Source organism: Leopardus geoffroyi, chromosome B2 (genome assembly GCF_018350155.1).
Source record: "Leopardus geoffroyi isolate Oge1 chromosome B2, O.geoffroyi_Oge1_pat1.0, whole genome shotgun sequence".
Taxonomy (NCBI): Eukaryota; Metazoa; Chordata; class Mammalia; order Carnivora; family Felidae; genus Leopardus; species Leopardus geoffroyi.
Window position 1 is genome coordinate 100,399,617 of NC_059332.1, and position 17,190 is coordinate 100,416,806.

General features: G+C 34.5%; 1 protein-coding gene across 4 annotated transcripts in view; it reads right to left on the reverse strand.

Annotated features, from left to right (window-relative positions):
- The window catches only part of REV3L (REV3 like, DNA directed polymerase zeta catalytic subunit), a 175,006-nt gene that overhangs the window by 42,960 nt on the left and 114,856 nt on the right, over positions 1–17,190 (reverse strand). For all 4 annotated transcript variants that reach the window (XR_006717481.1, XM_045499299.1, XM_045499300.1 and 1 more), the window contains exons 17-20: positions 16,380–16,572; positions 14,798–14,909; positions 8,595–8,710; positions 5,545–5,663 (exon numbers count right to left, since the gene is read on the reverse strand). Coding sequence is in view for 3 of the 4 variants with exons in the window: in XM_045499299.1 (XP_045355255.1) it covers positions 5,545–5,663; positions 8,595–8,710; positions 14,798–14,909; positions 16,380–16,572 (540 nt within the window). In the remaining variant the exon portion in view is untranslated. The remainder of the gene's footprint in view (positions 1–5,544; positions 5,664–8,594; positions 8,711–14,797; positions 14,910–16,379; positions 16,573–17,190) is intronic.

The following is a 17,190-nucleotide window of genomic DNA, read 5'->3' on the forward strand; positions in this document are numbered from 1 at the left end:
TTCAACAGCACTGGAATTAGTATACTTGCAACACACACACACACACACACACACACACACACACACACACACAGTTAGAGTCACCAGTATAAAGCAGGTACTAACCCATTATCTTGGAAGTTAATCATCATTTTTTTCAACAATCAGTAATGACCTGGAATATTTCTTTCAAAAATAAATGAATAACTCCTTTTATTATTAAATCCCCATATTTGAGTGACTCTTCTACTTTCTAATGAATATTTTCATTTGGTTTTGTTTTTTTAAAAAATTCCCATTTAATGTTATAGAAAATGTAGCCAAACATCTGATTTCAGGTAGTTACATGATTACCTAATACACATATATCACTTTAGACCAAATCTAAACTTCTGCTGGAGTATATATCCTCATTAACACAAGCAATCAAAAAAAAAAAAAAAAAAAAAAGAAAGAAAGAAAGAAAGAAAAGAAAAAAGAAAGAAACCTCTTCAGAAAAGGTCCTCTTGTCCTGTAGCTCTCTCATTAGGGAACATTTTGAAGCTTGCCATGTAAGTTGACCTATAAGTACTAACTAAGGGATTCTGTGACTCAAAGTAAACTTAAAATCTTAAGAAACTGGTCCCCAATATCTGAGGCAGATGGCAGATCTATGTTCTGGATTGATTTTATTTCAAATAGAACAACTTCACAAACTGAATTAAGACTACACAAATATAACCTTAGGACACCCACTCTACTTTCAGTCTTCCTGGTATTCACAGGAACATAAATATACTTAGCTATATAATCTCAGCTGTGAGTAAAACTAAAGGAAGGAAACGTGAACTCTAAGATGATCTATCTTCAGAATATTCTAATCTATAGAGAGTGATTTACTCTGGAAGTTGGAATATGAATCCAGAAATATGAAGTAGGAGTTTGCAACTTGTTTTCAGGGGAAATCTAAGTAACTTCAACACTGAATAAATGTAATATGTAGATCAAAGTCAGAACTGATATAAATAAAGTGTTACAATGCTTGTCCATTTATTTATTGGTAGGTAATGGTCTGACAGAGGTGGGTTACACTTATCCATTCACAGAGTCAATGTGCATAACACAATGGCTAATCACTTTAGAAATAAACTTACTCAGAACTGGGAGAGGCAGAGAATTAGTTAAGGGGAATAGAGGAAATAAAGATGAAATCAAAGAAAAATGGAAGCAGATCATAAGCAAGCACCTGTGCCCTATATCCTCCATCACTTTATTCCCTCAGTTGCTCATTTCCTGAGTCTCCAATTTAAAATTTTTTTGACTGACACATACTTTATATAAAAAATATTAAAATTTAAAGTGAACAACTCATAAATTTATACACACACACACATACACACACACACACACACACAACCATGTAACCAGTACCAATATGAAGATGTAAGAAATTTCTAGGACACTGGAAGGCTATCTTCAGAGAGCTTATATTTTATTTTATATTTTATACATATTTATATTTAAAATAAAATGTACACTAAGCTCTCTAAAGACAGACAGCATGCCTACAATGAGTCTGAGTCTCGACCCCTTACTAGGTATGAGGCTTTCGACGAGTCACTTAACCTCCGTGAATTTCAGTTTTCTCTATCTGGAATAGTACCTCACTACTCTGTTGTCTTATTTATACCGCAAGTTTGTAGCAAAATGTAAAAGTGACAAGTCTGTAAAAATGCCTTATAAATGATAAAACAATATATGAATGGTAGCAAGTATATTATTTTACTTCTACCTAATCTTCATTGCCCATCACATTGTCTTTATTTAAAAGCACCCGACAGGCTGGGCGCGTCTGGGTGGCTCAGTCGGTTAAGCATCTGACTTTGGCTCAGGTTATGATCTCACAGTTCATGGGTTCAAGCTCCATGTCAAGCTCTGTGCTAGTAGTTCAGAGCCTGGAGCCTGCTTCGGATTCTGTGTCTCCCTCTCTCTGTCCCTCCTTAGCTTGTGCTCTCTGTCTCTCAAAAATAAATAAAATGTTAAAAAAATTTTTTAAAAGCACCTGACATGCTTATTGACAGACTGAGATTTTAATAGGACATATTACAAACAGATTCTGATGTTGCCAAATTGAGATAATGGGAGGCTTACATGCTTATGTGGAAACATCAGACTTCCTTAGTGGCTCTGCTAGGAATGTTCTCTCCAGGTTCTTCATCTTATGACTATTTCTTAGGAGCTGATTCCTCTGTCTACTCAAAGGGTTTCATTCGCAAAAATGTCCTTGGCTCAATTTCGATCACTCCCTGTATTTGCTTCTTTGTGAGCTCATCTACTCTGATGTGACTTCCAAGGCCGGATCTCTAATCTAGACTTCTACCCCATACTTGGGACTTAGGTATATGCCTGCTGCGCATCTTCCTTCACCTGGTTATCTGACTGATATCTCATGCTCTATATTCTTAAATCATTTTCCCACCTAAACATGATCTATGTCAGAACCCTGATCCTCATTCTTGACACCTCCTCCTCTTCATCTTTTTCTTGTGGATTTATCCTCTAAATTGTTTTTTAAATCCTTACATGACTGCCAACTTTCATTTGAGCTACCCCAATAATCTTCTCCCTGGTTTCCTTACCTCTGTTCTTGTCCCCTTCCATACTGCTACGAGAGACCGAGGTATGAGGCAAATTCACCTGTCACTGCCTCCATCCCACCTTAGCCATCCACTCCCATGATCATACTCCAAGTTCTATTATTACCAATAATTACCCTCTCCTCATCCCATTCTCTGACCACCATCTCTCATCCTTCTAGTTTACTCCCTCTAGTACCCCGAGCTCCCATCTAGCTCAATTTGCACAATCATAATCACAACCTTTCACTACTATTTCCTTCTTTGCCCCTCACCTGCTCTGCAATTAATTACTTTTTCACAAAGTCATAATCCTTTGCTTATGAGTGGTGGTTGAATCTAACCCTGTCTTATCTACACTTGTATCTGTGAATCTGAACATAGCTGGCAGGTATCACTTTAATTTTCTGATGTGAACCTCAAATGTGCTGTCCACACTGCCTAGCTTTTATACTTTATTTTCTTAAATAACTATCCTCAAATTCTCCTAGATAACCATTTCATACTCTTCTTCTCCCCTCAAACCCATCAAGTCCCTCCACTATGCTCACTCTCAGTTGAGAACAATGACTGCTATTTCACTGAGAAAATTGAAGCAGTCAGAAGAGAACTTCCACACATTGCTACATCTACCCACCTATCAACATCTGCATCCATATAACATGCCTCTCTGCCTATTAAAATAGAGGAAGCTCTTAATTGATCTAACCCCTGGCTCAAATTTGGGCTATAGAGATGGCATGTAATAAGTATCTGGTGGCAAATTCTTGAATGGTCTAGATTCAGTTGATATCCAGAAGGCCTCTAAACACCATCTTCTGGGAAAGACTCATTTATTCTTTTATTCAAGCAATCAACAAGTACGTCATGAGCACTATTTAAGAGGCACTGTGTTTGTTACAGAGGATTCAAAGTCTAGCAGTAATTTTATGTTAAAGTTAGCAGGAGAGTGAAAACTATTATATTAAAAAATAAACAAAATTTAAAAAACTCAAACTAGGCATATAAGGAAAGATATTCATTCAACTGTAAACTATATCAGGGGAGTGTAACAGTTGAGGAGATGTCCTAGAGAGACAAAAGGATTTCACTTTCATTTTGCATACTTGTCTGCATTCATTTTGTTTTAATAGTGAATACAAATTATTTTTAATAAAAAGCATATTAAAATCAATTAGTTAGAAACTGCTAAGTGTCATGAGGAAGATATAGATAAAAGAAATAAAGATTAAAAAAAAGGAGTTTCTGGAACTGTTTAAATCCAGAAAAAAATAGTTTGAGGATCTCTAATATGAAAGTTCTCAGGGCCAGCTTCTGTCCAAAGTCAAACCCTTAAAGTTCCAAACAATTTAAGTTTTATGATAGTACTTCCCACAGGTTCATTCAGGATTTCCTGGAAATTTCCAAATTATCAGGAATACTTTGGATTAGCAAAAAAAAAAAAAAAAAAAAAAAGTGACTATCCGGTTTGGCAGTTTGGCCCATCTAGGAAATAAAGATCAGATAGACTATATATTCAGCTTATAATTAGAGGAGGCCTCTGAAAGGACTAAAGAAAGCTGTACATTAAAAAAAAAAATTACTCTCCAATTTCTGATTTTAAGCTAATAGTGAATAACTGTATAGCTGCCTTTTGGATCTTCAAGGATGAAACTAAGATTCAAGAATTTAATTTTGTGTTTACATAATTTATGTGTTCATCACAGACAATATCAGAGACCACAGTTTAAATTATATAATGGAATAAACAAACCAAATACACCACAATCTCTTGTACCTTCCATATCCTATGCTGTGTCATTAGGAGCTATTTTGAAGTCATTAGGGATTCTTATGCTCTGATAATATTTTGAGAAGAAAATAACACAAAATCATCCTCAAGCAGTTACATATATTAAACATTTTCAAATTGGATGAAATGTGAGAATAACGTTAGGCTCACGGTATAGAGAGGAAATAAGAAAAATAAGGACACCTGAATTTTATATAAAGAATATATTTCTTTATGTGAAAGGATTACTGTGTCTTGGTGCCCAAAAGAATTGCAGAGGGCATGTTTGGAAAGTCAAATGTTTTATGTAAATCTAGAAGAGTCAGAAAGATCATAGTTAATGATGAGTGTATAATAAAAATATATAATGAGAAAGTAGTTTCAAAGAGAAGCGACTGAAGAACACAGCTTTCTTTTAAATATAAACATTCTGTATTAATATTACCTAAAGTCCAAAATTTGAGAACAGACCAATTTACAGTAGGTATCCTTTTTTACATTTAATAAAATTTTTTACATTTTTACATTTACATTTTAATAAAAGTTTACATTCAAGCAGCTTCAAGAATGCAAACATACTTTAAGATCCTATGATCTTACATTTTTGGTGAAAGAATTATTTTTCTGAGTGACTGCAAACTAATGAGACAATTTGCTGAAATTTATACTACGAAAAATCCTTATCTGGACCCCCAAAGCCTCACTTGGCAGCTGCTATTAACTATTTCCAAGCACTGTCTCTCCAATTTACCTTCTTCGTCTGACCCAGTTTTTAAATATCCTTAGTTCCTTCTTATGTGTAAACTAAATTTTTCTTACTTAATAAATCAGAAAGGCCAAGCTGAATTTATCTGGTATTAAGTGAAAAAAATGATGAAACTATATAACATTTGACACATACAACTTAATACTTCATGATAGTTGTAGACTTTCCTAGCTACTGCTACCTTAGACACAAATGGAAAAAAAAAATTAACACATCAACAACATTAAATACTCTTGTAGCTTTGCATTTTAGAAGGTAGTATTTATTTTTGTAACTCTACTTAAGTATAATAAAAATAATTCACAAAGAAGCATAAATTACATAGTGGACTATACTAATACTCTACAATAAATGAAACAGTTATACTGACCTAATCTCTTATTTCCAACGAAATTTTAGATGAAGCACCTTACCTCATTTCTCATGATTCTCCAAAGATTTAGTGTAATTCGGCCAACAATATTTATCTCACTCATTGTTTCTGATCCATAGTCATCTCTTTCAGCTGCAAATCTGTTCTCAACTTTGTCATCTACAGAAATGAATAAACTGTATCAGGACTCACAGAAACCAAATTTCCAAGCAAATTATGCCAAATAAAATGAGAATAAAAATGAAAGAGAAAGATTAAAGATGAAACATAATTCACTATTTTGTATTAGACTTAGAGAGTGAATAATCACTATTTTGATTAATAAAACAATTTTCTTTCCTCTAAGTTATGAAAGTGGGATGCCTGTGTGGATCAGTTGGTTGAGTTTCTGACTTGATTTTAGATCGAGTCATGATCTCATGGTTTGTGAGTTCAAGCCCCGCACTGGGCTCAACACTATCAGCGGACTCTCTTGGCAAAAACTCTCCCTCTTTGGATGTGATCTTTCCCTCTCTCTGCCCTTCCCCTGCTCATGCTCTAACAAATGAAACTTAAAAAAGACTCTAAGTTATTAAGGAATTTTGTGAAATGTAATTGAAAATTATATATTTTTAAATAATAAAAATGTGCATACACACATATTTTAAAAATACTCTTTTTACTTTAAATTTGGTTAATTTTTGGGGCGCCTGGGTGGCGCAGTCGGTTAGGTGTCCGACTTCAGCCAGGTCACGATCTCGCGGTCCGTGAGTTCGAGCCCCGCGTCAGGCTCTGGGCTGATGGCTCAGAGCCTGGAGCCTGTTTCCAATTCTGTGTCTCCCTCTCTCTCTGCCCCTCCCCCGTTCATGCTCTGTCTCTCTCTGTCCCAAAAATGAATAAACGTTGAAAAAAAAAAAATTAAAAAAAAAAAAAAATAAATAAATAAATAAATTTGGTTAATTTTTGGTGCCATTTTTATGAACACCTAACACTAAAGCATTCCTTTAGTATTAGGATGAATATGTTTATAGTTACACTGGTCACTTCCTGGAAAACATGGTAGAGTTTTTAACCTAAACTCTCTGAAAATCTGTTGACATCAATTAATGACATTCCTATTCAGAATGAAATTCTAACTTTGCATGGACCACTAGATGAAGAGTAGAGTTCTGAGTCTAGTTTCTTAGGTGATGACTTTACCTAGAATAGAAATTAAAATGTGTTTCTCTTATATGACACTGAATATATACAAATGTTGTTAATTAGAGGATCTGGAATAATAAATATATTTACTATATGCTGAATGTCTATTATGTTCTAAGAACTTTATTGTTTCTTTTACTTTAACCTAGCCACTTTATTATGTTAGTATAATTTGCATTTTGCATTGTAGTAAATTTTACTCAGAAATGTTATATCTTGTCCCAGGTCATACAGAAACAAAACCAGTACTATAAACCAGGGTTACCTAATTCCAGAGAGACCATGTACACACATTCATCCCTCTTCTTTAATTTAAAGAGATGATGTTTACAAGTTTTTTTCATCTAACACATAATGTTTACTGTGGTCTTAGGCACTGTTCTAAGTACTTCACAATTGCTCTATGAGATAAGTTGTATTATCATTCTCGTTTTACAGCTGAACAAACTGAAGTATAAATAGGTTAAGTAACTTGTTTGACATCACATAGCTAGTTAGCAGGATCACCAGGATTTGAACCTAGCTAGTCCTTCTCCAGAATCTGTGCTCTTTACTGCCTTCCTAACTAACCATCCCCTTTCTACTGTACCATGTTGCCTCATAAAAATGGCTTCTGTGGTATTCTTAAAGGACAAGACCCTGGGGCTCCTGGCTGGCTCAGTCAGTAGGGCATGGGGCTCTTGACCTCAAGGTTGTGAGTTCAAGCCCCACATTGGGTATGGAGCCTACTTAAAAAAAAAATGTATATACACACACACACACACACACGTGTATATATATGTGTATGTCTATATATGTGTGTGTGTGTATATATATACATATGTGTGTGTGTGTGTGTATATAAATAAAGGACGAGCTTTCATTCACTCTTCTGATCTTAAGTCATATACCTTACCTGTTACAGCTAATTAAACTAATATGTACACCTGAACATTCATGCTGCCTCTCCTGAATATTCAGAAACCTATCCCAAATGAATGTTGAGAAAATTGAGATATACCACACTATTCCTAGCACCCAAGGGACACAAAAGCTACAAGAAATTTATGCAGTGAAAACCTAAAATTATCTCTGCCTTTTTATTCCAAGCTTTTTGCATAGTTCAAAATATTTATGGTCTTTAAATCTTCTAGCTTCAGCCTTTCCCTTTAAAATTACTAACACTTAAGACATTGTACTGAAGTCATAACCTCTCCCAGGAGTTCTCTTGATTAGTTTTCATCAATATACCCAAAGTATATGCTGTTGTCCTAGTCAGACTTGTGACTTTAAAACCAAGTTATTAAAAATTCTACAGTTATAAGGAAAAACATAACTCTGAAAGGTGCTTTATCAACTTTAATTTTGGTATGAATGTAATTGCCTCCCTCCTTCGAACAGAATCAGACTTGTGGGAAACAGCCTTCAAAATTCATGTAAATTTTTTAGCCTGATACCCAAATAAAAATAAACAGCGTTCCAACCAAAAGCATAAAACATAGAACCAGACAAAATAAAATTATGGTACATCAACCAAAGAAATGTTGTGTGCTTCATAATGATTATGAAGACTATCTCAGAATACAGAAAAATACTCACAATAAGATACTAGATGAAAGAAGCATAATAAAAATGGGAGAAATATGTGACTAAAGTTATATAAAAGAGGCTTACATATGTATATGAAAAATGACTGAAAGAAAAGATACCAACAAATATATTAACAGCATATGTAACAGCAACATGGGGGTGTTTTTTCTTTTTTCTTGATTTTTGAATTTGTCCATAATGGAGTTACGATACATCTAGAGCTTACATAATTTAGTATTAAAATCAGGCTAGAACAATAGTACTTTTTAACACCTTGTCTTTATTCACTTTGTAATTTACTCTGTGGTTGAACCATAAAATATTCACAAGGCTTCGTACCTGGCACCCGAGAGATCATCTGACATAAATCAACACTTAAAGCAGCAGCCCTTTGTAAGAGGTAACCCCAGGAATGCATCTGAATTTCATATCCTAGCAGAATATCAGGATCATACCTAAAGGAATGAAAAAATTGAACAAGGACCACACATTTGAAGCTTTAATCAGAAGAATTGTTTCTTTGTGATATAAAGTGCAAAAGATTAAAAATCTATTCGGTTTCTCAGATGGAGAAGGGATGGTACAATGGCACCTATACACTTTCTATATAAGAAGGAATAGATTAGAGTTTCTGATTGGAAGCTACTTTTATAAAGCAAACATAGTTTTTACTGAGACTACATATTCATTTGATATGACTTAGGAAAGAAGCTGATAGAAATTGGGACGAGAGAGGCATTACCACTGAAGTACAAGAATGAGAGAATGATTGAGAATATCATGAGGGTAGGGGCAGGGTGAAGTGTGAGGGCATGTGTGGACACATGTTTTGAAAAAGATCCCCCCAGGTCATTTTGTTGCTACTTCCCTACCCCTCTAACCTATATTGTCCTTAAACAGTTTTAATGCTGAGAAAGAAAATGAAAACATCTTCCTTTTCGCACTTAATTTTAATTAATGACTTGTTCCTTACAGGAAGTAAGGCCTTGGTAATGACAAGTTTGTCCTCTAAACTTAAGAAGAAGGTGACTCAGCTTAATGGAAGAATGAAATATTAACAGGGGTGAGATTAACGTGGGGAAGCTAAGCAACAGAAACTAGGGAAAAAAGGTGCTCACTGCAGTCACACAGTTGCACTGGTAAAACTGCACTGATAATGTGCATCCAACTCAGAAACAGCCTCTTTGTGGCTCCTCTTAGGACTTTCATAGTGACCACCACAGAAAAATGTTTGGTTACAGTGCAAGGAAAAATAAACTTGAAGATTTACTTCAATGGAAAAATTGTATGAGAACAAAAACTTTGAGAGCAAAAGCTATGATTATGCTCCCAATTAGAAGCTCTAAATTACTGATTATTTTCTTATTGATAAAAGCCAAAAAGCAGAGTGAAAAATCATAAAAACCTATAAATTTGGGTTTTACCTCATTGGTTATAGTCACTCTGAATTGGGGAATGTGCAGCCTGTCCATATTGTATTATTTAACACCTGAAGTATCACTCAAAGTATCCTAGTAGTAGGATCCTACTAATTTACTGATGCAAGCTATAAATGGCTACTCTGGAAGTCTCTGGTATAGCAATGAATCATAAGCAGATCATGAGATCTATTTTTAGAACTGGTTTGCTAATAGTTTACCATACTTCCATAACTGCTTTCTTAAAATGATGGGGTTGAATGGCTTTAGTTTTCACTTAGTCAACGAATACAAGAATGTCACAAAAATGTCTCATTTTTAATCCTGGAGTATATTTAAATGGCTGATGTCAAAAGAATTAGGTTCAAACATTTGCAACATCATTCTTTTTATTCTCTCCATCCCTTAAAGGCCCTATCAAAATACATTCTATAATATAAATTTCAATATCTGGTAATCTGCTTGTGACCTGCTATTATACCATGGACTTACAGAATAGCTCTCAAATTTGTCAGGAGAAAAAGATAATGTATATATTATCCATGTGTTTTTCTCTACACAAATAGGGTTGAAATTTCTGAGAAAACCAAACTTGATCAATTTAACAGAACAGCCAAATGGACCTTTTCACCAACCTACAAAAAAAGTGTTTTCTTGGAAGAAAGTGCCTCATGGCTGGCAATTCTGGAACAAAGGGCAGGGGTAAGACATGAGTACGGGGAAGCAAAGGAAAATAAGGCAATAAGCAACAATGAGGCAAATATTTAATCTTAGAGATTAAAGGCTAAAAAGGTAGACTAATTCTTAAACAAAAAGTCCAGAAAGATCCTAGGGCACCCAAGAAAACAGAAGTCTCTCAACACTCTTCCTGCTCATTAGTCTTCTAACATAACATCTAATAGGTTAACATATCTTTGTTGATAGCAATTTCATCAATTCTTCAATTAAGTTAAACTCTCTTCAGGGCAGTTATCTGACAGACAAATGCATCTTCCTGAAAACTATGCACCGTCTAAATTTGAGAAATTGGGGCAGAAATACCATATCAAGTGGCTCTAAGGATTATCAGGGATAGGAGATTTGAAGGATTCCCATACACATATACCAGAACCCATGCAGTTGACTGCCTCAATACCAAGAACGACCAGAACAGGCATTACAATGTGGCCACAGTTGGCCTTGATCTTAAGAATGTGCAAGATTGCTGGAATGCCTACTGCATATATTTCTAAGCACAGGTACATGAAGAAGATGCCAGATGGTTACAGAGCCCTTCTTCTTCTATAAAGGCAGTTCTGACTTCTTTATCTGAATTTCCCAGATTCATAAAATATCTTATTACTGCAAGGATTATTGTTCCAGTTAGCTATTTGCTATGTTGCAGCACCTAATAGAGTTGGTTAAGTACACTTATTATCTGATGTTTTGAAAAAATATGTATATTTTTAAAAGTTGTCTATTTTATAAACTGCTACTGCTCAGAGATGACTGCTGAAAAAAAAAAAAAAACAGAAAACACTCTGCTTCTCTTAACTGATTAGATTTTAGTCCTTTCAATATTTTCCAGATCTATTATGTATATTTATTTTTTGACCTACAGGCCATTTCATGTAAAGAGACTCTTAAGGCTGATAAGACAGGTCTCCACTCAAGTTCAAAACCACAAGAATTTCATTTCTTCTGTGAAAACATTTGGTGACAATAACAAAATCTTTGTGACTTGTTCTTCAATTTTGGTGACTTTTATCAACTCTACCTGGTTTCTAAAAGTTATGGAAAGAACAAGGTTGGGTAGATGGGATTAGTGGTGAAGGAAAAAATAAAACTGGAGAAAACAGAAGCAGCAGAAATATGAAAATGATTTACTTGCTTAGGCAAAAAAAAAAAAGCTGTTTCCTCAACTAAAATTTTAAATAACCCATTAACATCTGTACAGAAGAGAGATGAGGGGGTTCTAACTAGGCAGTGGCAATGGCAGGGTGGGGTGGGGGAAAGGAATGATCTTGAAACATAATTCTGAGGTTAGATAAATGTAATATATGCATGCAGGAAAGAGAAAAAGGAAGAAGTCAAAGCTTATATCCAAGTTAGGAAGGCTGGGAAAAATGGAAAATTATTAATAAGTTCAAGGAAACACAGAGGAAAAAAAATGATTGTGACAACACAATGGATTTGGTTTTACTTGTCTAATATAATTTCATACTACTTTTTATGTTTGCCATTTGAAGACATATAATATTAAGAATGGAAAAATACAAACAATAAAACTCTTAAAGTGTGCATCTATATTTTATTCAATTTTATGTTTAGCACCTACTATTATACCTTACACTCAGAGTTAACATTTATGTACTGACCAGGCTAAGAGTTTTATGTGCATTATCTCATTTAATTTTCATATCTATTACCCATTTTACAGATGAGGAAACTAAAGCTTAGAGAGATAAGTAACTTGCTCAAGACAAAAAAACATATGCCAATGACTTGGAGCTACAGAGTATTATGCTAAGCAAAATAAGTCAGTCAGAGAAAGACAAACACTACATGATTTCACTCACATGTGGACTTTAAGAAACAAAAGCAAATGAAAAAAGGGGGGGAAAAAAGAGACAAACGAAGAAATGGACTCTTAGCTATAGAGAACTGATGATTAGTGGAAGGAAGGTGGGTGGGGCAATGGGGGAAATAGGTGATGGAGACTAAAGAACGCACTTGCTGTGATGAGCAAGGGATGATGTACTGAACTATGGAATCACTATATTGTACACCTGAAACTAATATTACACCATATATTAACGAACTGGAAATTAAAATAAAAACTTAAAAAACCCCTGTCCTTCCAGTAACATCTTCCATTCATTAAGATATATAAGTTTAAAATACAGATGCAGAAGCATATAAAATAGCCATATTCTTAAAAAAAAAAACAAAACAGAGCTGGCTGACTTCAAAATCTATGTTGTTAATAGCCAAATTATGGAAAGAGCCTAAATGTCCATCAACTGATGAATAGGTAAAGAATTTGTTGTTTATATACACAATGGAGTACTACACGGCAATGAGAAAGAATGAAATATGGCCCTTTGTAGCAACGTGGATGGAACTGGAGAGTGTGATGCTAAGTGAAATAAGCCATACTTAGAAAGACAGATACCATATGTTTTCACTCTTATGTGGATCCTGAGAAACTTAACAGAAATCCATGGGGGAGGGGAAAAAAAAAAAAAAAAAAGAGGTTGGAGTGGGAGAGAGCCAAAGCATAAGAGACTCTTAAAAACTGAGAACAAACTGAGGGTTGATGGGGGGTGGGAGGGAGAGAAGGGTGGGTGATGGGTATTGAGGAGGGCACCTTTTGGGATGAGCACTGGGTGTTGTATGGAAACCAATTTGACAATAAATTTCATATATTGAAAAAAAGTAAAAAAAAAAAAATAAATAAATGTATTTGTTAATTTTCAAAACAAACAAACAAACAAAAAAACCCCAAACCAAAATCTATGTTGTTAACAAAGCCTGTGTTGAGTAGGTACTCAACAAAGGGGCTGAAAGAATAAAATAATCTTTTAGGGGCCTGTTTAGAATAATTATAAAGGACATTACAGAACTGAAATGTTGCTATTTAGGCACTTAATAATCATATGATCTTCTAGTGTAAGAACCAGAAATTAGTTTTATTTTGTTTACTACATTTTTCTTAATGACTAATATAATTCATGTTATGGACATGAAGAAAGTTACTACACTTGCAAATGATTGCTAAAATTCTCAATGTTGGCAGATAAGCCTGTTGTTGGGAATATATCTAACAAGGAGTACACAAGCATACAAAGCCCAGGGACATTATTGAACATGTGCTGGCACACAAAATGGTATTGACTAAAACTCTGCATGTTCTTTTTGCTAAGCTGCTTGCAGAAATAAAAGTGTGGGCACTGAAGCATCTGACATGTTGATGACAACCTCTGTGAGAAGATAAAAGGTAGGAATGACAATGGCAAGACTCAAATGGATGGGAATCCATCCAGTCACCAGTACTATAAAGAGTAAAAATACTTTTCTCTTGTTTCCTCCCTAGAGTGGTGGGTAAGTAGTGCATTATTTTTGACATCCTGACATTTAATTTAATTTTGTTTTGTTGAAAACATGTTCTGGTTTTCTAAATTTCAAAATGGTTTATGCTAACGCATCTGGGTGGGACTGAATCAGATATTCAGTCTGTAGGATATCATCTTGATCTTTCATGCAGAATACTGTCTCAGTTCTACAGGAAAGAGTTCAACTACAGAAAGCAAACCACAGAAAGCAAAACAGAAAGGGGTGAGTGTAACGACATGCTCAAGGAGAGCTTTTATCCACACATAAAGATACAAAGGCTATTTTCCAGCCTGCTTTAGGTATTTAAAAACCTAAGCCTAGCAATAGGCAGAAATTTTAAGTGCCTGGAAAAGTGAAGCATTTAACAGAAGGGTCCATAGTTACCAAAAGTTATAGTCTTTAGAAAATGCAAAAGATTCACTTAATTATTTTTAAATTAAAATACTTCTGTTTTAAAAAATCCTTTTCATAAATTTTGACAAGATTCTACTATCAATCATCCAGGCCAACCATCAAATGATCAAATGAGATTTTTAAGGAACTATGTATTACAAAAGAGTATGGACCACATAATCCTAGATTTACGAATAGATTGCATACTAACACTTGTTGAAAACATTGGTTTAGAACTCAGAAAACATAAAAAAAAAATGTATTGAAATGTGGCTGACTCCCAAGATAGAAGCCTATTTAATGAATAATACAATTTAAGTTTAGTACAGTTCCCCATTATTTCACTACCATAGAAAAATCACACTAAAATCCAACTGGGAAAGCCAGAATTGCTAAACCAATATTTCTTCTTCAATCTTGAGAACCGAATATTGTTTTGCCGTCCCTAGTCTGCTGGAAATGGTGATGGATGGTGATGAGAGGTAAGGGCAAAATTTTTCCAAGGATAATTTTACTTTTAAGGGCCACAGGAAGAAATTCTCTTCTCCTTTCCTACTTTTGCCCATGTTATTAATCAAGAGCAAGAAAGGACCCTCTGAACAAAAGCTGGAAAAATCAGAAAATATAAAACAATACCTTTTTATTATATTTGCAATTTCTTGAAAAAGTGCCTTCTCATCAGGTGCATAGGTAACTTCTAGTCCTGTAATTCCAGATCTAATCAGTAATGGGGTCTGATACCTGATATCTAAAAAATAAGCAAAATGTTTATTACACACATTGTGTAAGTAATATAAACCCTAAACTTTGAGTGAAATTATGCTACTGAAATACTTTAAATTAAGAGAGCATTCCCCAGGGGTGCCTGAGTGGTTCAGTTGGTTAAGTGTCCAACTCTTGACTTCGGCTCAGGTCATGATCTCATGGTTCATGAGCTACAGCCCTTCCTTGGGCTCTGTGCTGACAGCGTGGAGCCTGTTTGGAATTCTCTCTTTCCCTCTCTCTCTCTGCCCCTTCCCACATGGAGTCTACCTCAAAATAAACATTAAAAAAAAAAAGAGCATTCCCCAAACTAAATACATAATTTAAGTCTATTTCTTAAAAACTTTCCTAAAGTTTTTCTAGTTTAATATGCAACTGAAAATTCAAATTTCATTCCATTATTTTCCTGAAAAGTCTACAGTCACCAAATTCCTCAAGTAATAATGTGTCACCTCAAAAAATTTCATTACTTTGCTTCTGTCTTTACTCTTCCCATAGGAAGAGCTTTGTTTAGTAGAGAATATTTTATTTACTTTTTTAAATGTTTACTTTTGAGAGAGAGAGAGTGTGCACACATGCATGCAAGTGGAGGAAGAGCAGAGGGAGAGGGGGGCAGAGGATCTGATTTGAACTCTGTGCTTACAGTAGAGCCCGATGGGGGGGCTCAAATTCATGAACAACAAGATCATTGCCTGAGCCAAAGTCAGATGCCTAACCCACTGAGCCACCCAGGTGCCCATAGTAGAGAATATTTTAATCAATGGTATGCTGGTAACTGTTTATAACTACCTCCTAAGGAAAAAAAAAAAAAAAAAAAAAAAAAAGACCTGCTTTGTAGTGCTTGTCTTTTTCCATAAAAGACTCCTCTCCATGCTGATCTCAAACTACCAATGTGACACCAACTAGTTCAAGAATTCATAAAAATTTAGTAACTGGATTGTGAGCTGGTACAAGTCAGCTCAAGCACACCATTGATTAAACTGTAAATTCCTACATGGTTTTGTTCGGTGCTAAGACTTCCTTCTCAGCTGACTGAATTCATGTATTACTATTCAAAACTGCAGAAGGACACTTGATATTTTATGAAATGCTTTTATATGGTATACTATATGAAGAACATCTAAGCCAAAAACATACATATGAACAAAATTGGAATACATCTTAAAAGTCTCTTTTAATCCATTAATCGACACTAATAACTTCTTAAAAGCAAAGAGAAACTCTGTATTAGCAGCAAAATACCAGCAATGCATACATAAGGAAGACTGTTCACCCAACCTACAGATTATCATTTTAATTCAGTATTAGCAATTAATATACTATAAAACAATACTTAGAACAATATAAAATGAGTTCCTTATACTTGCTTGGCTTAGATCTCCAGCACAGAAATTGCCCCATTAAAAGGTTCATCCTAGGGTGGGTAGGTACAAAATTAATAAAAATGAACAAATACCTTGGCTGGAGACAGGCTTGTCTTTATCAATCACTATTACACCTGTGAGTTCTGTTTTGTCTGTATCTGGTAGTGGAGTGTCAGATGAAATGCAGTAAAACAGAGCACAGATTGGGTCAAATTCAGGATCTGGTTCTAAGTCTCGTCTAGTTCGAGCATGTAACTCCACACTGATTAGGGTAAGATTTTGTATCTATAAAAGGAAATAAAAATTAGGATTTTAGATTATTTTTTGGGACATGCTGAAAGAAATGTTTCACCAAGATTCCAAGGAAATATGTGTAAAATTGAAAAAAAAAAGAAAACCATAAAGGACACAGCCACAGTTTAATACTCCACAGATTAAGGATTTTCTAAGATTAGATTAAATTAATTCATGTTTTTATTCTAGAAAAACTGCTTATGCTATAATTTCTCAGTGACAATACATACTTAAAACTATTTCTTTAAAATACATGCAAGTGCCTTTCAATTTTTTCATTCCTGTTTGAGAAAGAGAATGACTAGTCCAAGTGGTTGTTTATTTGAATCAAAGTCTGCTACTTTTTACTTTCTACCCAGTTAACTATGGTTTCACCTATAGTTTAAAAAGAGAGAGGTATTTTAGTTTGAAGCTCCTATTAATTCTCTACTACTTCAATTTACTTCTGTATGTACTGGGCAAGTTTTTTTATAATAGTTTTTCTTTAAAAAATATCATAAGAATATTATGGCATCAACTACAACAATAGCTAGATTTCTGCCCATACACACTTTCTCTTTGGCAAAAATGCAAAAAAAGGTAGTATTTTGCTTTTTATACCTACTTTCC